This window comes from Bos javanicus, chromosome 2 (genome assembly GCF_032452875.1).
Source record: "Bos javanicus breed banteng chromosome 2, ARS-OSU_banteng_1.0, whole genome shotgun sequence".
Classification (NCBI taxonomy): Eukaryota; Metazoa; Chordata; class Mammalia; order Artiodactyla; family Bovidae; genus Bos; species Bos javanicus.
The window spans coordinates 134,272,898-134,295,244 of record NC_083869.1 but is presented as its reverse complement, the minus strand read 5'-3'; the positions used below and the strand labels follow the sequence as shown (position 1 = coordinate 134,295,244).

Below are 22,347 nucleotides of genomic sequence, written 5' to 3'. Positions count from 1 at the left end.
AAAGGGAGACAAGCTGGTCTTTTTCCCCAAAGAAAAACGCCTTTTCTGCACAGCACACACACAAAAAATTCTACTCACAGTCCCAAGGCTGCCAGAAGACCTCCCCTACCCCACACCCCTGCTCCAGCCCTCTGGCTCCTGCCATTTAAGACATAGCAATACGAAATTCAAATATACAGGAGATCCTCATCTCCCCGCATTCCAGGCACCTTATGTTTGCCTGGGACGTCAGAACTTGAAAGAATTCTTTGATATAAATTACAAACCTGCTTTTGAAGCACTTTTCAAAAAAAAAAAAAAAGGAAAAGAAAGAAAACCCCCAAAGCTGGCTATTATGTGCATAAGAGATTCTTCGCTGGAGCTATAAACGCTGACAGCCTCTGCGCACCCCACATTTCATGCACTCTCCCACACCCTTCTCCGGGCACCTCCATCTCCCTTTCCCCACCGCCACCAGCGTCCCCAGAGCTGCTTCCTGGCCTCCCCTCTCCCTGCCTCCCACCGATTTATTTATCTCATTTATTGAAAAAAATATATACACCCAATCCCCACAGGCCTCTGGCGTATGTACCAAAATAAAAAGACAGCAAATTAAATTAAATGCCGCCTCTCAAAACTCGAAGTCCCTATTAGCAGAGAAAGCGTGAGGATGCCGGCTTTTGCCCCATCCTGCACCAGCGCCCTCCCACACACACACACCTCTCCTCCTCCTCTGACATCTCATTTACTCTCTGGTGCCCATCTACCCTCTTGCCCTGCTCTCTCCAGGTGGACAGGGACCACCCCCTTGCAGCCTGGGGTTGGGGGAGGGCTGCCAAGGGCTGTGTCCAGGGTCCTGTTTTTGCTCACTGTTTCTGAGCACCCAACAGCCTCAGGAAGTAGGTGTTCGTATTCCCTTTGTGGGCGTGCGTGCTTCAGTCGTGTCCAGCCCTGTGCGACCCCATGTACCGTAGCCCACCAGGCTCCTCTGTCCATGGGATTCTCCAGGCAAGAATACTGGAGTGGGTTGCCATTTTCTCCTCCAGGGGATCTTCCAGGGCTCGAACCTGCGTCTCCTGTGACTCTTGCCTTGCAGGAGGATTCTCTACCGCTGAGCCACCGGGGAAGCCCCAGTATTCCCTTTACAACTAAGGAAACTGAGGCTCAAAGAAGCTCATTGGCTCAGCCTCTGCCACCAGAGCCTACGTGTCCCCATTGAAGCGAGCTGCCTCAGAGCGCCAGGGGTGCTGGCGGGGGAGGGGCAGAGCGGGATCCATCCAGAAGGCTACGAGGAGCAGGAGGGGCCTCCTGCAGCCAGTCCCTCTGAGAGCCCTTCGGGAGGTCCCGGTCACTGGGGCCAAATCTTCCCCCCACCTTCCTTGTGATTGCAGGTTTATTTCAAGCGAGACGGGGAGCCCATCGATGCAGTGCCCCTGTCGGAGCCGCCGGCGGCCAGCTCTGGTCCCCTCCAGGACAGCAGGCCCTTCCGCAGCCTCCTGCACCGTGACCTGGATGAGACCAAGATGCAGAGGTCCCTGTCCCTGCTGGACGCTGAGACCCGGGGCGGGCGTCCCTCCACGGAGCGCCCCTCCCGCAGCCTGACCCCAGATCCCAGCAGCGTCATCCAGCCGACCACCGAGAGCATCCCGGAGACGGTGGTGAGCCGCGAGTTCCCCCGCTGGGTGCACAGCTCCGAGCCCGTCTACTTCCTGCGGCACAGCCACACCCCGGGCAGCGACGGCACGGTGGAGGTGCGCGCCCTGCTCACCTGGACGCTCAACCCACAGATCGACAACGAGGCCCTCTTCAGCTGCGAGGTCAAGCACCCAGCTCTGTCGATGCCCATGCAGGCCGAGGTCACGCTGGGTGAGGCCCGCTGGGAGCCCCTCTGCAGCACCCCCTCCCTGCAGAGCCGGGCGGTGGGAGCCTTAGAACAGGGCGGTGGGCCGCCGGCCACCCCGGAGACGGGGAGAAGACGGAGCAAGCCGGGGTTCGGGTCGGGCACGGAGGTCAGGGGCAGGCTCTTTGGGAGGTTTGCTGAGCTGGGTTGGAGGACATGGGAGGCTACGGGGAGGTCTGGGGAGTCGGGTCCAACAGGATCAGGAATATGGAAGCCTCGGGAGTTTGCTATATCAGTGTTAGAAACGGGGGCTTTTCAAGGTTGAAGATGGGTGGAAGGTGCCAGTCCCAGGGAAGTTTGCTGCGCGAGTGAAGGATACACAGGAGTTGGGACTCATAAGATAGGGTTGCTGAGTCAGGTCAGGGAAAGATGAGGACACGGAGGTGACAAGGGAGTTTTCTCGATTGAATAAGAGACTCACGAGCCCAGGGAAGAGTTACCAGGCACAGATCATGAGCGTGGCAGGCCGCAAGCTGGTCGGATCAGGGTCAGGACTGCTAGCGGTTATGGAAGCTTGGCCAGCAGGGGGCGGGGAACGTACCCGCTGTGGGAGGGCACCGCTCTGGCTGGGCACCATGGAAACTCTGCCACCTGCAGGGATATGGGAAGTGGCTCAACCAGGGAACCGGATGCCCAGGGTCATCTCAGCCTGAGAATCTAGTCCCCAGCCGGGACCTGCTTCCTCTTCCCGCGGAGCACCAGCTTGGCCTCTCCCCAGAGCAGCTCCCTAAGATCTGACCCATTTCCCCTTATCCATCTCCCAGCTTAGTAGCGGCAGGAGAAGCGACGTGTGGAATCTTCTCTAGAAATATGAGACCCTTCCAGCCAGAGTTTGTATTGACTGGGGTGGGGTAGGGCAGGGAGATGGCCTCAATGACCCTGTACTGGTCCCCTCTGCCCACAACACTCTGGACCTGACGTTCAGCACCCAGCAGCTCAACTCGCAGCCCAAGGAGCCTGGGCTTGTCCCTGCAGCTCCCCCAGTGCTGAGAAGTTGCCTGGAAACACCCGCAGCCCCCAGCCCAGACCCCCCACGACAGGGACAGAGAACAGTGACTGCTGGCAGCTGAGACCCCAGCCTGTGCTGGGTGGGCGGCGGCGGCAGGCGGCGGTGGCGGTATCCAAAGGGCATCTGTGCTTTCAGCTGGCCCACCAGAAAACCCAGCAGCAACTCTGCACCAGACACCGAGAGAAAGGTGTACACGCACACCTACTGTGTGCCAGGAACATATGCCAGGGGCCTCTCGTTCGCCCTTCACAGGCAGTTTACCATGCAGGTCCATTTTACAGGTGAGCAAAACCGAGCCTCACTTTGGTGGGATCCCTTCCTTTGAGCCACCAACTTATAAGCAGCAGAGCTGGAATTTCCAGCCATTCTGTTGGTGCCTTCTCCACTTCCCCCATGCCAGCCACTGAACCTACCAGCCCCAGAGCTGGGCACCCTCGCTGGCTATGGGTTAGTTCTCTGAGGACCCATAAAAAAGTCCCTTTGATTCCCAGAGGCCACTTGCCCACACAGAAAATGACCGTAACGGCTAACTAGCACTTACTGAACACCTACTGCATACCACAGACCGTCGCTTTCCTCGTACAAACCCAGCGGATACCCCGATTGTTAACCCCCGTGGTCACTGAATGAGATTAGGGCAAACAGTGTCCCATACAGAGGAGGCAACTGAGACCCGGGGAGGTGAAGTGTGGTGTCCGAGGTGAGTGGGGCGGGGCAGCTCCAGCTGCCACTCGCTGAGCTGCCTCGGGCATCTGCTGTCACGGCACCTGCCCTGTGAGTACTATTTGCTCTTCATGCCAGGGAAACTCGGCGAGCACCCGCTGTGGGCAGGCCCTGTGTCAGGCGCCAGGGTCTCTCCCACGCAGAGCGTGCCCAGACCCCTCTCCCAGCCTCCCCACTTTGCCAGGCAGCCCCGCCCCCCTTTTCTCTGGACCCTCCATCCTTCCCACAGTGCTTTCTTGCATTTGAGCCTCCCTGTCCGCAAGATACAGTCTACTTCCAGGCTGGGAGTCAGAGCAGCCTCAACCTCTCATCAGGAGGCTTTATCTGTGGAGGCCACCCCTGGCCTCTCTCGCCAAAGCCTTGGCTTCCCACGAGAGGGCTCCCTGGCCCACCCCAAGAGAATGAGAAAGTTGAGAGCAGACGAGGCTTCTGAGCAGCCGGCTTCCATCCCCGTGATGGAGCAGTGCTGTGCCCAGTCTTCCTGATGCCCACCCAAGTCACGTTAGAGCACCTGCCTGCCCGGCCCTAGGTTCCAGATGGTTCCTGCCTCCAAGTGGAGCCACCTTGACGTGCACCCCCAATTGTCCTCACCAGAGCAAGAGAAAGGCCCGCTCACAGGCAGTGGACATGACGGACACGGGGTTAGGGGACCCAGCAGGGCCACCCAGGGGAAGGGGCCAAATAAGCTGTGTGAGTGAAGAGACCCTCAGGCTGGCTTCCTGGCTTCCTGTCTCATCTCAACCACTGCCAGTTGGTAGGGTCTCAAGCTTTTTGGGACTCTGAGCCTCGTTTCCTGACCTGCTGAGCGGGAAAAGCTGGTGTATGTGTGGGGCGTACCCTGGAACTGGGCTCTGTTCCAGATGCTTTCCCCACAAGATCTCCTTGCAGGGACCCTACGAGGCGACTGAGAGATGCCATCAATATCCCCATTTTATAAGTGAGGGGACCCGGGCTGAGAGCAGCTCTCCTTGGGTCACCCAGCCAGGTCTGACCCCAGAGCCTATGCTCTTAACCACTGCGCCCTACTGCTCACTGGTGTGGCTGTGGTGAGGAGCCAGGGAGCCAGTGGCTATGGCCAGTGGATGGTGGTGTGAGCCAGAGGGGTCCTGAGTGAGGGTCTGTGTGTCACACGATCAAGGCATCCTGCACTCTGGCCATGGCGGGGAGAAAGCGCGCTGCAGGAGATGACCTCAGGGCACACGTGCCAATCAGCTGCTCAGGACTTTAAAGGTCAGGCCGGCAAGGGCTGGGGTACGCCTCCCTGTGCTTTCCCTTTGTGTGTGTGTGTGTGTGTGCGTGTGTGTGCACGCATGTGTGTGTGTGTGCGTGTGTGTGCATGCCTGTGAGTGTGCGTGTGTGCGCACCAAGCTGCCTCAATCGTGTCTGACTCTGTGACCCTATGGACTGTAGTATTCCACCTGCCAGGGATGCCCCTCAGCTCAGACACCACTGTCCCCAGGAAGACAGAGGCCTGGTGCTCCTAGAGTCCATGTCAGGAGACGGCAACTACCTTCTTCCCATTGATCAAACCAGAACGCTTGGAGTCACCCACTTCTCCCCACTTTCCTCCTACCCCACAGCCAAGCCATCCTCGAAAGTGAAAGCCACTCAGTCATATCCAACTCTTTGTGACCCCATGGATTATACAGTCCATGAATTCTCCAGGCCAGAACACTGGAGTGGGTAGACTTTCCCTTCTCCAGGGGATCTTCCTGACCCAGGGATCGAACCCAGGTCTCCCATACTGCAGGCAGATTCTTTACCCCTGAGCCACCAAGGAAGCCCAAGAACTCTGGAGTGGGTAGCCTCTCCCTCCTCCAGCAGATCTTCCTGACCTAGGAATTGGGTCAGGGTTGCCTGCTCTGCAGGGGGTCCTTTACCCAGCTCCCTGGCAGCTCCCCCTCAGAATCGACCCCACCACCACCCCGCCTCATGGTTTCCTGTCCAGCCTCCCCATCTAAGCACTGGCAGTTCACGCTGGATCCGTGCAGCAGCCCCAAACTAGCCTTTCTGCTCCCGCTCGGGTCCTTTTCTATCCTCCACCCTGACCGATCTACAATATAAATCCACGTACACACCCACCCAAAACGCTGCGATGGTAGACAGATTGATAGAAGAGAAGACAGTCCAGAAATAGACGCACATACAATGGATTTTTGACAAAGGTCCCCCCAGGCTGTTCAGTGGGAAGACAGAACTCTTCTTAACACGTGGGCCTGGAACTACTGGGTACACTTAAGGAAAAGATGAACCGCCCCCTACCTTGCACACACACGATTAATCTGAGATGAGTCACAGACCTAAATGTAAAACCCAGCATCGTAAAAACTTCTAGGGCAAAACACAGGAATATATCTTTGTGACATTGGATGTCTTAAAAAGGTCACAAAAAGCACTAAATGCAAATTTGAAAATTGGTGAATTGGACTTAATGAAAATTCCGATCTTCTGCTCCTAAGAAGACACTTTCAAGAAAATGAAATGAGGTGAGATGAAGAAGCAAACTACAAACTGAGAGAAAATACTCTCGACACAGATACACGATGAGGGGTTTCTATCCTGAATATATAAAGAACCACTACAGATCAATAACGACAAATTTTTAAAGAGAGGATATACAAATGGCCAATCCGCATATAAAAAGGTATATAAATAACATCATTAAGGAAATAAAGACTAAAACCTAAGTAAGATACTGTTCACAATGACTAAAATGCCTGCAGTAGAAGGATGGACAGCACCAGATGCTGGCAAGGATGTGGGACAGTAAGAACCTTCACACCGCGCGGGGTGTGTGAGAGCGCTGCCGCTCTGCAAACTGGTAGCTGCTCACAAAGATAAGAAGACTCCTCTCTGGCCTATGACCCAGCAATCTCACTCCTAAATACTTGCCCGAGAAAAAGGAAAACATACGCCCACGAAGACTTGGGGCTTCCCCGGTGGTGCTGGTGGTAAAGGACCCACACGCCAGTGCAGGACTCACAAGAGACGTGGGTTCGATCCCTGGGTTCAGAAGAGCCCACGGAGGATTCAATGGAAGCCCACTCCAGTACTCCTGCCTGGAGAATCCCATGGACAGAGGAGCCTGGCGGGCTGCAGTCCACGGGGTCTCAGAGTCACCCACGACTGAACACCCACAAAGACTTGGGTGTTCACTTCTCATCAACACAGACGAGTAAACTCCTAAGACATCAACAGCGTGGGTGAAGCTCAGAACACTGTGCGGCAGCGTGCACCCCGCACGATTCCGCTTGTGTGAGCTGCTAGGACACAGACGCGACCTCTGAGGACAGGAATCAGAGCAGCGTTTACCTGTGAAGCGACCTCTGAGGACAGGAATCAGAGCAGCGTTTACCTGTAGACGGTGGAAACGGACTGGGAGGAGGTCTCGGGGGACCTCTGGGGGGGATGGGAACGTTCTCGAATTTGACCGGGAGAGTGGTTACACAGGTGTTCACATGGAGTAGGGTTTATCAAATTGTGTTCTTAAGAACAGCGCATTTCCCTTCTGCGAGCTTCATCACAATTTAAGAATATATGAAAGTCAAACAAAGCAACCCAAAACAGACTGCATCCTGTGTAAACTTGCACCCCCACAGAGCTCATCTTTCACGCTCTCCTCTGCTCCATCTGCTCCTGCCACAGGGTTCTCCTTACCCTTCCCTGAGCATGCCCAGCTCAGCCCACCGCCATGACTTTGCACTGTCCTTCCTTTCTGCCTGGAATAACCAGATAATCTGAACCCCTCCTTCACTCAGGTCTCTGCTCACATTTTCTACCCAAAGGCTCTTCACTTGAACTCTCTTTCCCGGTCTCGTCTTGGCCCCCCTCGAAATCCTTCCCTTGCTTGTTTTCTGGCATTGCATTTATCTCCATCTGCAGGTGTATGAGAGGCTTCCCAGGTGGCTCAGTGGTAAAAAGAATCCACTTACCAGTGCAAGGAGATGCAAGAGATGAGGGGGGATTGATCCTTGGGCCAAGAAGATCCCCTGGAGGAGGGCATGGCAGCCCACTCCACTATTCTTGCCTGGAGAATCCCATGGACAGAGGAGCCTGAGGGGCTACAGTCCATGGGGTTGCAAAGAGATAGGCATGACTGAGTATGCACGCATGCAAGTATATGATATGTTTTCTTATTGCCTGGATCTTCCACTGGAATTTAAGCTGAATGTGGATAGGGTCTTATTCACATGGTACAGGGCTCAGTGAAGATTAAACAAGGTGGTGCATCCGAAGTGCTTCCCATAGTGACAGAGTAAAGATTCAGTGAATACAGGCTACTGTTCTTATTCATTATTGTGTCCCCAACATTGCCCTGCATAGTGGCCAATACGGATTAGGTGTCCAGTAAAGAACCAGATACAGCACATGAGTGAATGAGTGGGTGGGTGAGCGGATTAGCAGGTTTATGGGTAGGTATCTGGACAGATGACGGATGGATAAATGGATGCATGGGGGACATGGTGAAGGGATGAATAATATGACGGAGTGATGAGTGGATGGAGGGATGGATAGAATGAATGCTTGGAAAGCTGGAGGGATGGATGGATGGATGGATGGATGAGTAAGTGGGTGGATGAGTAGGTGGGTGAGAGTAGATGACTGTCTTCGTGAAGACCCAGAACTCCCACAGTGAAGGGCCTAGAAGAGCTTTTCCACGAGAGTTTACAAGGCTAATATTGCAGCACAACGCTGAGGGAGTAAAGAGAGCAGTTATAAAACCGGGATCTCGTGCACGCCCCTGAGCAGATGCACACCATTTCACATCTCTGTCTCGTCCCTCCCACTCACTGTCATTTTCAGAACAGTTTCTCCAAGAGTGGGGGAGTGGCCTATTCTCCCCATGTACGGGGGAGAAAACTGAGGCCCAACAAGCTGAACCGACTCATGCAAATCACGTAACCAGGGACTGGAAGACAGGCCTCAGTCCTGGGTCTCCAGACTCCCACTCTTTCCACATGTCCAGGAATTGAGAGGAAGGAAATCTCAGGGACAGAGAACCTTCCTGTGGGTCTTTTCAGCCATGAGCTCTAGGGGCAGGAGAGAGGGCCCAGGACCAGCCTGTCAGGAGCTGCTGAAGGGCGTCAGCGTGCGGTGGAAGGGTGTGGGTGGTGGCCGCTGGCCTCCCAGCAGCTCCTGCTGCAGGTCAGAGGGGCTGCCTGCCACCAAGGCTCTCACTGGCTGGCAGCTGCCAGGGTCAGGCCCGGACGTATGAGGGCAGAGCAGACCCCTCACCTACCCACCCCATGCCCCTCAGGGTTGGCTCCACCCGGGAACGCAACGCAGCAGGGGAGGGGTCTGGCTGCCCACATGCAAGCAGCTTCCCGGGCTCTGAGCGCCCCTCTAAAGACCGATGCACGCTCGGGTCCTGCTCCGGCCAGGTCTTCGCTGTCTGACCTCCTGGGAGCCAGTTACGTAACCTGCAGAATGAGTTTCATGGCAACTTGCTCCGTAAGCATCAGGATGAGGGTGAGGGCTGGGGACGGTCCTAGAACGGAGTCTAGTGCGTGTCAGGCGCCTGATAAATGTGAGCTCCCTCTCCTGGAGGCCAGGAAGCCCAGGCTGGCCTGAAGCGGGTGGGCGGGGCCTTTAGAAAAGCCGGCAGTTGGGAGTCTGACCCAGGAGCTGTCTGCTCCTTCTGCTCACGGGGCGGTGGGGGGCGGGGGAGGGGGGGTTCTTCCATGCCCCCTGCTGGCTGCAGCGGGACGGTGCTGCCCGTGCAGGACAAGGAGAGAGACCGTCGCCCACAACGCTCCTCACCTGCAAAGGGACCTTGCCCGCGCTTGAAGTTCATGAAAAAGGCGAGAAAGTGACTCGGCTCCCCTAAGCCGTCCTTGCCTTATGAGGACAATCTCAAGACGCTGGAGGTTTAAATGAGATCATGCATCCCAAGTTGCTTAACCGAATGCCTGGCACTCAGGATGTGCTGGACAAATGCCCTCAAACCCACACCGTCTCCCAGCACTCCTAACAGCCCAGCGTGGTGGGCGGGCAAGGGTGGTCGTGGCTGTTCCCATCCTGCATTTGGGGAAACTGGGGAAGGGACTGGTCCGGGGCGCACAGGGACTCCTCTCCCCGTGGTGGACGCAGCAGTGGGAACCGCCCCCGTCTCCCCCATCGCTCCGTCCCCTGGCGCGGGCCCGCTCTTCCCCCTGACGCGTCTCTCTTCCCCACGAGGCCCTTCAGATGTCTTGCTCTTGATTTAATTAACAGTCCTTTGGTGTCATTCTCAGAGAACGAAATTGGCAGTGCCTGGGAGATCACTCGCGTCCGCCAGCTGCTCTGAGTTCTTCTCTGAGAGCTCTGAGTGGGAAAGAGAGGTTTCCGGAGCTGGTGGGGCCGATGAGGAAATCCCGGGGCAGCCCCAGAGCCTGGTGACAAAGCTCTTCTCCTGCTGCCACGCCTGGAAGGTGCTCGCGGAGAGAGGCACACGAGCGAGGCAGTCCGATCTAAAGCCTACCTCTTTCCCTGGCCCAGAAATCTGCAGGGTCTGGCCCAGCCCACACCCCCATTACCCCCGACCTTCAACCTCAGCGCCACGACCTGGCTGTTCCCTCCACCTGGAACCCTTTCCGGGAGCTTCCTCTCAGCTGACATAGCAGCTCAGAGGAGGAGATACTCAGACCCTGACTCCCCACTGGTCCGAGTCTCCATGATGCTATGGCTCTCTGATAAGCTCTTGTTCACCTACTTACTTTGTGTCGAATGTCTCCCCTACCAAAGTGTGAGCCCCGTGTCAGCAGGCACATGCCTCCATCACCACCGTGTCCCCAGCCCTGCCGAGCAGCTGGCTCAGTAATTCCTTGCTGGATGAACGAGTGAGTGATGGAAGGATCTGGCAGACAGAAGCTTGGTGTGAAAGCCACGGGAGGAGAAACTGGCTCTGTGGGTGACCTTGGATAAACCCCTTCGTTACCCGTGGGCTATGGTTTTTCCAGTAGTCATGTATGGATGTGAGAGTTGGACTATAAAGAAAGCTGAGCACTGAAGAATTGATGCTTTTGAACTGTGGTGTTGGAGAAGACTCTTGAGAGTCCCTTGGACTGCAAGGAGATGCAACCAGTCCTCCTAAAGAAGATCAGTCCTGAGTGTTCATTGAAAGGACTGATGTTGAAGTGGAAACTCCAATCCTTTGGCCACCTGATGTGAAGAACTGACTCAATGAAAAGATCCTGATGCTGGGAAAGATTGAGGAGGGCAGGAGGAGAAGGGGATGACAGAAGATGAAATAGTTGGATGGCATCACTGACTCAATGGACATGGGTTTGGGTAAACTCCGTGAGTTGGTGATGGACAGGGAGGCCTGGCATCCTGCAGTTCATGGGGTTGCAGAGAGTCAGACACGACTGAGCGACTGGACTGCACTGAACCCCTGGGCTTCGGTTTCCCGGTCTGAGACCTGGGAGGAAGAACCCGGTGATCTCCGTGGCTCTTCCTCCCCTGATAGTCTCTAGGCCCGCCTTGGGCGCCGTGTCTCCCAAGTTCAGAGACGTTAAGGGGCTTGAAAGAAGTGATGCCAGATGGGGAAGAGAATCAGGACACAGACCAGGCCCAAGGAAGGAGACGGCTCCCCTCATATTTTGGTACCTTCCCCTCACCTCCAATCCAGAGATTCCAGAAAAAAAAAAAATCGTGGGTCAGACTAACCTGGAAGGAAGTGCTCTGGGGCAGGAATGACGCGCCCCGATGTTTGGCCCTGGTGCTTGCTCATGGTGTGACCTTTGGTAAATTGCTTCCCCTGCGCCTCAGTTAACTCAGCTGTACAATGGGGACGACACGGCAAGACCCCACCTCACAAGCGTTGAGTGCTCATAGGAGTTTGAGTTTCTAGCAGTACTGGCTGCTGGAGCAGGCTCCTCCCTGTTTGCTGCTGAGTCATCTCCAGGTGGCACCTCCCTGGGGCATCCCCGACTCCCCGTCCCCAGGGCGTCTCTGATCTGACGTCTTGTCACACCGGCTGGTGCTTGTGTTCTGCCCGCACTGAGAGTGAACCCCACCAGGGCAGGGGGTGTGTTCTGGGTGCCATTAAGTCCCCAGTTCTCAGCCGGGGCTCGGGAACTGTGTGTGAGTGAGCGCACTGGATGGGAGCCTTGTCTTCCGTTCCTCCGCCCCTCCTTTCCTTGCCGAGTCCCCTCTCCCCCGCGCAAACACACAGCCCTCTGACCCGGCCTTTTCCTCCTTTACAGTTGCCCCCAAAGGACCCAAAATCATGATGACGCCCAGCAGAGCCCGGGTCGGGGACACCGTGAGGATCCTGGTCCACGGGTTTCAGGTCAGCCTGGCTCTTAGCAGCTGAGAGGGGGCGGGAGGTGGGCGGGGCCCCAGCTTCCCTCCCCTTGACCTCCAGCACTGCCAGCGGGCCCCAGTCTCCGAATCTGCCTGACGGCAGAGTCGGCTTTGCCCGCCCATCTGCAGCTCAGAGCACGCGCGGCACGTGGTCTCGACCTTCTTTTCAGCCCTAGAATCCTCTTCTTCCCAAGGTTGCGGGCAGCCGATCCCAACCCGTCGATGAGAATGTGTTCCCCGCGCCCCACCAGGCCCTACCTCTGGCCCCCTTCCCGCTCTGGCAGGAAGGGTCCTCCTGTGACTCCGCCCTCCCCTGCTCTGGCCAACAGAACGAGGTCTTCCCGGAGCCCATGTTCACGTGGACGCGGGTGGGGAGCCGCCTGCTGGACGGCAGCGCCGAGTTTGACGGGAAGGAGCTGGTGCTGGAACGCGTGCCCGCCGAGCTCAACGGCTCCATGTACCGCTGCATGGCCCAGAACCCGCTGGGCTCCACCGACACGCACACCCGGCTCATCGTGTTTGGTATGCTGCGCCAGACCAGGGGATTGGGAGGGCTACCCAGGGATGGGTGGGGTTGTCCCAACGAGGTGGGCGCATCAGGGGCCTGAGTTCCCCAAATTTGCCCCGAGGAGGCGCCCGCAGTGAGGCACTGGAGCGCTGCGGGGGAGACAAAAGCAGCTTTGGAGCTCGGGAGCCCTGGGCTCCAATCTCAGATTTCCCACTCGGTGACGGGGCAACCCTGGGCAAGCGGCTTCCCCTCCCTCAGTCTCTCCATCTGTAGAATGGGCCAGTACCTCCCAGCCCGCAGACGCCGTGTGCCTGCCCTGAGCGGCGTGGTGACGGGCGCTCAGCAGGTGCTGGATAAGGGGCCTCCTTTGCCAAGTTCTGAATGCTGTCCGTGCTCTACTTCTCTTTCTGTTCTTCCCGACAGAAAACCCGAATATCCCAAGAGGAACAGAAGACTCCAATAGTAAGTCTCCAACCCTGGAGCTTCTAGCGTGAAAGCTCTGGTCCCCCAAATGCTCCCTTTGCCTGCGCTTGCCCCTCCCTCAGGCCTTAGGCGCGTGATTGTCCTCTAGTTGAGCAGAGTCTGGGTCAAAGGTCAGGAGTGGGCACTAAAGCCGTTAAGGGGGACCCAGTACCCCTAAGCAGCCAGCAGGGATCTCCAGGGACCAGGTCTTTCTGGGACCAGCTTCCATGACCCCAAGAGGATGTGTTCAACCCTGACCCTGGGGTTGTGGTCTGGGGCCCTTGGCCACTTCGCAGGATGCTGGGCACACAGACCAATGCGTCAGCAGGGTCCTTAATGCTGCCCCTGTCTCCAGGCTGGCCCTGACCTGGAGACCAGCCCGTGGGGCCCGGATACCCTTCCCAGGCCTGCAGCCCTCCCCTCCCCGCACTGAGCTGACACCACATTTCATGATGCATCCCCCCATATTCCTGGTCTGCACTGCAGGGTTCTGGGGGCCCCCAGGGAGCCCGGCCTCAGCCCAGCAGGCCTGGGACAGGGAAGGAATCACACATAGTCAGCTGGGACCGACAGCAGGGCTGGGGCTGGAATCCAGCGGACCCCAGCGCTGAAGTGCAGACTCTCATCCGGGGCCCTCCGGAGCTCTGTGGTCCCCAGGGCCCACACCCACCCACGCCCCCGAGAGAGGCGGTGCGGGGCCCCTGCCCTGACGCCGCCCCCTGCACAGGTTCCGCGTCTGGCCCCGCTGGCGTCCGGCTCACCCTGGTGCTCGCCCTGACAGTGGTCCTGGAGCTGACGTGAAGGCGCGGCCTCCACTCCATCTGGCACTGGCATCTCTGCGACCGGTTTTCCTTTCTTTTTTAAACTATTTCCAGTCTTGTTCTTAGTCTCTTTCTGTCCGTGTCTTGGCTCCTTCGGTCAATTTAATTAATATAGAACACTTTTCCCCACCTCCGTCTGTGGCTCTGTATTCTTCATGTTCTATAGCAGCAACAGGGCGCCTCCCGGCACGCAGCCTTGGGTCAGGCAGTGACAGGGTGACAGACGGCATGCTCTTTCCCGGAGGTGGGGTGCAAGGGCAGCACCTTGTCTCATCCAAATCCAGGCGTGGGAGGTTGCCAGAGACTCAGGAAATCTAAGCTCCCTCAAGGCCAGGTGTAATAGTCAGCTTTTGCCACAATGACCCTACATAACAAAGCAACCCAAATCACAGAGGCATGAAATAACAAGCATTAATAATTATGTTCTCAAGGCAAGAATACTGGTTTTCCATTCCCTTCTCCAGTGGAAACAGTGTCAGAATGTGTTTTGGGGGGGGGGGGCTCCAAAATCACTGCAGATGGTGATTGCAGCCATGAAATTAAAAGACACTTACTCTTTGGAAGGAAAGTTATAACCAACCTAGATAGCATATTCAAAAGCAGAGACGTTACTTTGCCAACAAAGGTCTGTCTAGTCAAGGCTATGGTTTTTCCAGTGGTCATGTATGGATGTGAGAGTTGGACTGTGAAGAAGGCTGAGCACCGAAGAATTGATGCTTTTGAACTGTGGTGTTGGAGAAGACTCTTGAGAGTCCCTTGGACTGCAAGGAGATCCAACCAGTCCATTCTGAAGGAGATCAGCCCTGGGATTTCTTTGGAAGGAATGATGCTAAAGCTGAAACTCCAGTACTTTGGCCACCTCATGTGAAGAGTTGACTCATTGGAAAAGACTCTGATGTTGGGAGGGATTGAGGGCAGGAGGAGAAGGGGACAATAGAGGATGAGATGGCTGGATGGCATTACCGACTCGACGGATGTGAGTTTGGGTGAACTCCGGGAGTTGGCGATGGACAGGGAGGCCTAGCATACTACAATTCATGGGGTCGCAAAGAGTCGGACACGACTGAGTGACTGAACTGAACTGAACTAAATAATTATGTTCATGTTCAGGATGAAGTGGTTCAGCTGATCTAGTCTGGATTCTGGAGGAGGAAGTGGCAACCCACAGCAGTATTCTTGCCTGGAAAACGCCATGGACCAAGGACCCTGGTGGGCTACAGTCCATGGGGTCACAAAGAGTCAGACAGGACTGAGCACAGCACAGCAGTCTGCACTCAGCTGGGCAGCCCTGCTTCAGGAAAGAGGCTGTCTGGGCTGGATTCCAGGCTTGGGGTTGGACTTGGGTCTCCTCCCTGGGTGTTTGCTCTGGGGCCCAGGCTACGGAGGTGGTGGCTGATCCTCTTATGGTGGATCATCAAAGCTCATGAAAAAAAATGCAAGCCAAGCCAGGCAAGTCCAGTCACGGCATCTGCCTATCGTGTCCACTCTCTTCAGCCAGAGTAAGTCACATGGCCAAGGCCAGCATCAGTCAGGGTCACAGGTAAGTCAGTGGTAGAGGCTCCAGAACTTCTTACTCAGCTACTAGACGGTTTGCCAAGCCATTCAGCTGTTGGAGGGAAGGACCGAGAGTGTCTGGGGGAGGGTGGCCTCTCTGAGCCATGGACCAGACCTGAGAGTCACCAAGGAGAGACCTGGAAGCGTGTGTTATTTGGCCAGGAGAAGCTGGGCTGCAGTAACACACTGACCCCAGAATCTTACTTGATTAACACAATAAAAATTTATTTGGGGCTCATGAAAAGCCCAGGGCAGTCTGGGCAGTCCTCTGCAACATGCGGCTTCTGGAATCTGCACGGCAGAGGAGAGGGCTGGAGGATGAGAGCGGCGCACAGAGTGATACCCTGCAAGGACGTTCATGCTCTTTTTAAAGTTTTTTATAAACTTTTCATTTTGTCTTGGGGTATAGCTGATTAACAATGCTATGACAGTTTCAGGTGAACACCAAAGGGACTCAGACATACCTATACATGTATCCACACACCCCCAGTGCTCCTGCCTGGAAAATTCCATGGGCGGAGGAGCCTGGTGGGCTGCAGTCCAGGGGGTCACTAAGGGTCAGACACAACTGAGCTACTTCACTTTCACTTTTCACTTTCATGCGTTGGAGAAGGAAATGGCAACCCACTCCAATGTTCTTGCCTGGAGAATCCCAGGGACGGGGAAGCCTGGTGGGCTGTCATCTGTGGGGTCGCACAGAGTCGGACACGACTGAAGCGACTTAGCAGCAGCAGCACGCACCCCCAGAGCTCCTCCCATCCACTCTGCCACATGACGTGTGCTGTACCATAGGTCCTTGTTGGTTATCCATTTTAAAGACAGCAGTGTGTCCACGTCCATCCCAAACCCCCTAACCATCCCGTTCCCCACCCCCCGCCCCGGCAACCATAAGTTCGTTTTCTAAGTCTGTGAGTCTCCTAAGATGCTCACATTCTAACCCCAAGGACCTGTGAATATGTTACCTTATGTGACAAAAGGGATTTTGGCCAATGTGATTAACTGAGGGATCTTAGGATTAACTGGGAAGATTGTCCTGGATTATCCAAGTGGGTCCAATCACAAGGGGTTCCTTATAAGAGGGAGACAAGAAAGCAGCAAGTAGGGGAGCTGTGATGACAGAAGCAAGAAGTCGTCATGATGCCGGGAAGGGGCCATGAGCCAAGGAATCCAGGCAGCCTCGAGGCTGGAACAGGCGGGGAAACACTCCCCCTTGAGCCTCCAGAAGGAACCAGCCCGCCAACAGTTTCCCTCTGTCCAGCTCATCTCAGACTTCCCACGTCCAGGACTCTCTTAAGAGGATAAATTTGCCTTGTTTTGAGCCTCCAAGTTGGTGGATAGGAAACTGGCACAGCCACCCAGGATGTTTTCCAGGCTCAGGCCTCGCTCGCAGTGGCATGGTGGTAGGGTTTAGTTGCTCAGCCGTGTCTGACTCTTGAGACTGCATGGACTGTAGCCCACCAGGCTCCTCTGCCCGTGGGATTTCCCAGGCAGGACTACTGGAGTGGGCTGCCGTGTCCTCCAGGGGATCTGCCCGACCCAGGGATGGAACCTGCATCTCCTGCACTGCAGGCAGACTCTTCACCGACTGAGCCACAGGTGAAGCCCACGGGGGCAGAGACCACACCTATCACATCCCACTGACCTGGGGGATGTGCCCTCTGCCATTTCCACTGCATTGTTTTTTGGGATTTTTTGGCCAACATGAGCTATAAGGCCAGCCTGGATTTAAGGGATGGCGTAATCGATTCCACTTTCGGGTGAGAACTGCAGAACCATCCGGCATAGTGTGTGCATACAGGTCAGGAGGCAGAAGCAGGGCTGTGTTCACAATCGACCCCAGCCCCACACTCTGAACCTGACATTCTAGAATCTTGGTTTCCCATCCACCATGTCACATACTCTCATTTCAACGGGGAAGCCCAAATGTCTCCTCACGGCAATTTCTCTTTTAAAAGTGTGACAACTAAATGATCCATTCACACAATACATATTTGCCTGCCTGCATCTTGCCCGCAACAGCAAAGAAGTTGATTGTCGAGTGTTGAAAGGTCTCTCAGATCCATCAGTGTCAACACCCAGGCCAGCTCGGCAGCGACCACCGCACAGCACCACCTGCCCCTCAGCCTTCTTCCTTCTTCCCCAAAGCCCCGCTCTGTCTCACACGAGCCGCCTGCTGCCACCCCTGCTGCCTGCCGGCAATCCTACCTAAGCCAGTGCTGCACAATGCCTTTGCCTGTTTTCTGGAAGGAATAAAACAAGATTTGTTTCTTCTTTTTACCTTAATAGAGGGAAGCCCATGTAGGCATGAAATTGGAATCACTTTGCCCTATTAACAGCTCTGGCACTGGGTTCCACGGCCCTTAAAATGCATCAGCATCTCAGCAGCAAGTGAACGAGCCACGTAAAGTGGGAGGGGACACGCCCAGAGAGAGTCATCCGGGAGGCCAACCGTCTGCAGGGACGGGGCGGCCATCTGCTCTGGGCTCTGAGTTTGAGGACACCGAGCCCTGAGCAGGCTGGAAAGGGTGATTTGTCCGACCCAGGACTGCAAGGATGCAAGGTAGGATGGGTGACGTCAAGCCCAGCCTGACAGGGAGACAGATCCTTCCTTTATTTGTCTACCTGGCTACTCACTCATTTGACAGACTCTGACACCCCTCCGGTCTGGCTGCATGCCAGGCAGGGGAAACCCCAAGACAAGCTGGGCAGATCCTGCCATAAAGAGCACCGAGTCCCTGCAGAACGACAGACTCTAGGAAAAGAGGAACTGAGATGCCACGTGACAAGTGTTAGAACAAAAACATCAGAGTGCAAGAGGGTCACAGAAGGGGTGCAAGGCTGTCCCCCGGTAGGTCCGGGGGCGCTTCCAGGAGGCGGTGACCTGGCGGCCAGGCCTTGAGGGAGAGGAAGGAGCATCAGAGTCAGTTCTGCCACCTTCCCAGTTTGGCTCCAGGTCAGTGGGTCCAGCTGTCGGTTGGTACAGAGACCCCTGCTGGGCCTTGAGGGGGCCAGCCCCCTTCCTATCGCATCAGCCAGGGGGTCAGTCCTCCTCCTCCCGTCAGCCTAGCGCTCGAGTCAGGCTCATCAACAAGAACGTGGAAGCTGGGGTTCCCCATCACTAGGTCACAGGAAGTGGGGGTTGGCACATGACACTTTGCCGGAGCTGCCCCTTCCGGGGAGGAGGTTCCAGGGAGGTGGTACTGATGCCTGCGAGAGGAGTCAGGTCTGGAGTCAGCATCTTCTCAGCCTTGGGGTACCTCGGGGCCCACAGCACCCCCAAGGGGAGTCACACTGCTCCTCTGCCCTGCCCCGCCTCGTGGTGCCAGAGACCATCCTTCCTGATTCCACCCTGGCCAAGCAGGAGCGTATCTGGGGACCTGCCCACCCCATGGGCTACTGTGATGCGAGCGACCACCTCCAACCCGAGGTCAAGGCCACCCTGTCTGAAGGGAGACCCGGAGCCGTGAGCCATGGCTCCTACATGAGGACCCTGGTTCAGAGTTGTCGTCCTGACTCCAGACAGGCTGCAGGTTTGATAAAATGCTCACGTGAACACAGAGCAGAGAAAACAAAACCCAAAACAAGGGTCTCTGCGCTCTGCCCCTGAAGGAGAGCTGACCGCCCCGGTGACCCCTAAAGCTGGATGCTCACCCGTATGTTTCTGGGATGGAGGCAGAGACGGGAAGGCTGGTGTGGAGGCCGACTTCCTCAGGAGCCCTGATGCTGCTGATGGAAAGGAAAGGGAGACAGGGATGGTCCTGAGTGATAAGAAGGTGGGTGGAGGGAGAGAAGGGTGGGGGGAGTCTAGAAAGAGCAGAGAGAGGAGCCAAGGATGCGCTGGCTTGGAGAGGGGAGGAAGGGGAAAGAGAGCGGAAAGGGGGGAACCAGCCAAAGAGCTGTTCAGGGTCCGGGGCGTCTGTCCCACCCTGGGATCGGACATCCTAGAGAGACAGGAGGGTCCAGGAGGAATTTGTGGATGGGGGTGGTGGGACAGAGAATAGGGTCCCTGCAGGGAGTGATTCTGAAAAAAGGAACTCTCCAGTCCAACTGGGCTCCTGTGAAACAGAGATCAAGAACCGGACGGAACGAGCTTAAGTGCTGAATGAGGGAGAAGTAGATAGAAATGAAACAAGAGACAGAAGAGAGTCAGAGAGAAAGAGAGAGACAGGCAGAGCAAAAGAGACAGCCCTGACGCCCAGCGGGGGCGGCTGAGCCGCAGACCAGCCCAGAGCTGGGGAGTTTTCCAAAAGCACTTAAGCTATTATGTCAGCTATTACGCCCTTGGTCTCCTCCAGGGAAGACAGTCCTGAGTGATGTGTGGAAGGAAATGGATGTGCAAAATACACGCATTTTTTCCAAACGGCCCGATCGCCAGCGACAGGCCTGAATGTCAGCACACACAGCTGCACCTGGCCCTGGGGCTGAGCTTTGTGGAGGCCGCCTCCCCCACCTCTCCTCTGCTCCCGCCGCCCCCTCTCCTCTGCCCCAGGTGGGCTGTCCCCACCCCAGGCTCCCATTCCCTCCTGCCCCTTCCTCCGTGGATCTGGAACCCCAGGGCCACAGACAAACACCTTTTTGGAAGAGCCCTTCCCTAATCGCGCATCCCTACCCTCACCTTCTCAAGCAACCTCCCCCAGAGACCCTCCTTCTCTGACCACAGGGACTGTCCTTCCCCTGTGACAGCCAGGGTTTTGAAAGGCTTTGGAGTTGAAAGTCTCTGAGGACTCGGACAGCAGCTCAACCACATTCCCACTGCAGCATCTTCAGCAAGTGGCTGAAGCCATCTGAACTCAGCTCTTCAACTATAAAATGGGGATAATTATGCCCCGTAAAGGTGACGCTAGATGCAAAGAACCCTCCTATCAATGCAGGAGACGTAAGAGACGCGGGTTCAATCCTTGGGTTGGGAAGATCCCCTGGAGGAGAGCACGACAACCCACTCCAGTATTCCTGCCTGGGAAATCACATGGACAGAGGCGCCTGGCAGGCTACAGTCCACAGGGTCGAAAAGAGTCAGACACGACTGAGGCAACTCAGCTCACATGCACACACATGGATGTGCGCAACAGATTAAACAGCAACAGTTCCACACGTAAGAATCTGCATAAATATCAACATCCTACAGTTAGGCATTTACCACGTACCGGGTCTTCTCTACCAGCTAAAGGCTGTGCCAAGCACTTTGCACGTATCGTCTTGTTTGATCTTCACGACAAGTTTGAGGTACAGGAAGCATTAGAATCATTTTCCAAGCAAGGAAACAGGCTTAGAGTGGCTACGTGACTGCTGAAGGCCACACAGGGAAATAAAGGCCTGGAGTGAGATCTGGACCTAGGATAGGTGCACCCGATACTGTGCTCGTAGCTGAGAAGCCCAGCAGAGTCAGGTGGAGACCAGAAACTCAGGGATTTCGTTCTTCCTTCCTTCTCCCTGGACACTCCTCCAAGGCAGGTGGCTCTTCTAAAGATTCTAAGGATCTCATGGTGGTCAGTCCAGGGCAGGACCCTGTGGCAGGTGTTTAAAGAGGTGAGCTCTAAAGCCAAACTCTCCTGGACTCAAATTTTGTCTTGAAAATCTGTTGACTAGCTGGGTGGCCTCAGGCTATTTTATAAAAAACGTCTTTGTGATTGGGTGGCCTGTCTCTAAATGAGACTCATAACCTACTCAGCTCTTGGGGCTGAATGAGACGGCGCATATAAAGTACTTAGGGAAAAAAAAGTCTGGCATATAGTACGTGCTCAATAAATATCACCTGTCATTACCACTCACTTGGCACAAGATGCTAACATTAATCTCCATCCTTTAGTAATAGATAAAAGATATCATGTGGTCCTTCCCCCCAAGGTCACCCTGTGCCTTTAAATCATGCCAGCCAAAGGAGAGGGGAGTGAAGAAGAAAGATGGGAACAAAGGGAGAGGAACCTACAGTTATGGAACTCAGATTCTTACAAGGCTGTGTCAATTGGTGCACACCACAGCCTTCCAAGAGAGGTGCTCCATACTCGTTTCATAAACAGAGCAAGGCGGAGCCTCGGGGCGGGAGGGGGCCGGGCCCAGAAGCACACAGCTATGGGTAAGCACGGACCGGGCTGGAAATTCCATCCTCTTAACGCACATCTCCCTCCCCTCACACGGAGTGGGAGGATACAGCCTCCCCCCTCTGGGGATCCTCTGGGGATGCCAGCAGAGAACCACCGTCTCCCATGGCCAGGGCAGCCTCGGGGACAGAAGCAACCTAACAGAAAAGGTTAGGAGGAAGGAGGGGGCAGGCATGCCCTCCAGAGCCGCTGGGTGCCACGTAAGGCCCATCCCTTACCCCCTCCAAAGGAACGACCACCCCCTTCCAGCTAAAGCAGACGTGTGTGCATGCCTTCGAACGGTACACAAGCATGCAAGTCACGACCCCATGGACCACAGCCCGCCAGGCTTCTCTGTTCATGGGGCTCTCCAGGCAAGAATACTGGAATGGGTTGCCATGCCCTCCTCCAGGGGAATTTCCCAACCCAGGGATCGTACCTGCATCTCTTACGCCTCCTGCATTGGCAGGCATGTTCTTGATCACTAGCGCCACCTGGGAAGCCTTCAGAAAGGTATGCTGAGTCTCAAACGTCAACCCGTACTACAGCTGGGAGTCAGAGGCTCTGAGCAGCTCGCCCTGGGGTCACAGAAGCTTAGCGGTGACATGAGGACCAGAAGCTGGGTTGACTCACCCTCACCCTTTTTACTGGAATGACACGTGGTGATCTGCCTGGTAAAGTAAATATCAACGCACCCACTGGGTGCCTCTTTCACCTCTCTGGGGACCTAGGAATCTGTACCAGGGGAGAGTTCCAGCACTGACCAGTCTCACAGGAAGGGAGGAAAGCTTCTGCAGCCAGAGTGGGCCTCCCCAAGGGGCTGGGGACTGTGCCAAGCAGGCTGAGGTCCCAGCCTGGTGGGCCCCCTGCTGCCTCCTCCCAGGATGAGAGCCGTCTACCCTGGGGGACCCAGACGGGGACCCACCCTCAAAGGCAATGACCTTGATCCCGCTCAGAACCCTCCTAGGCTCAGGATACGGATTCGGGTTCTAACAACCCTGAGGGCTTTTGTGAGAGGTTCCGGGGAG

At 55.9% G+C, this 22,347-nt stretch overlaps 1 protein-coding gene across 1 annotated transcript in view; it reads left to right on the top strand.

Moving 5' to 3' along the window:
• Window positions 1-13,817, top strand: part of IGSF21 (immunoglobin superfamily member 21) — a 279,347-nt gene extending 265,530 nt beyond the window's left edge. Inside the window, exons 6-10 of the mRNA XM_061395245.1 lie at window positions 1,371-1,845; window positions 11,798-11,883; window positions 12,227-12,419; window positions 12,829-12,867; window positions 13,595-13,817. Coding sequence (XP_061251229.1) covers window positions 1,371-1,845; window positions 11,798-11,883; window positions 12,227-12,419; window positions 12,829-12,867; window positions 13,595-13,668 — 867 coding nt within the window. The 3' untranslated portion in view covers window positions 13,669-13,817. The remainder of the gene's footprint in view (window positions 1-1,370; window positions 1,846-11,797; window positions 11,884-12,226; window positions 12,420-12,828; window positions 12,868-13,594) is intronic.
• Window positions 13,818-22,347: the final 8,530 nt, after the last annotated feature.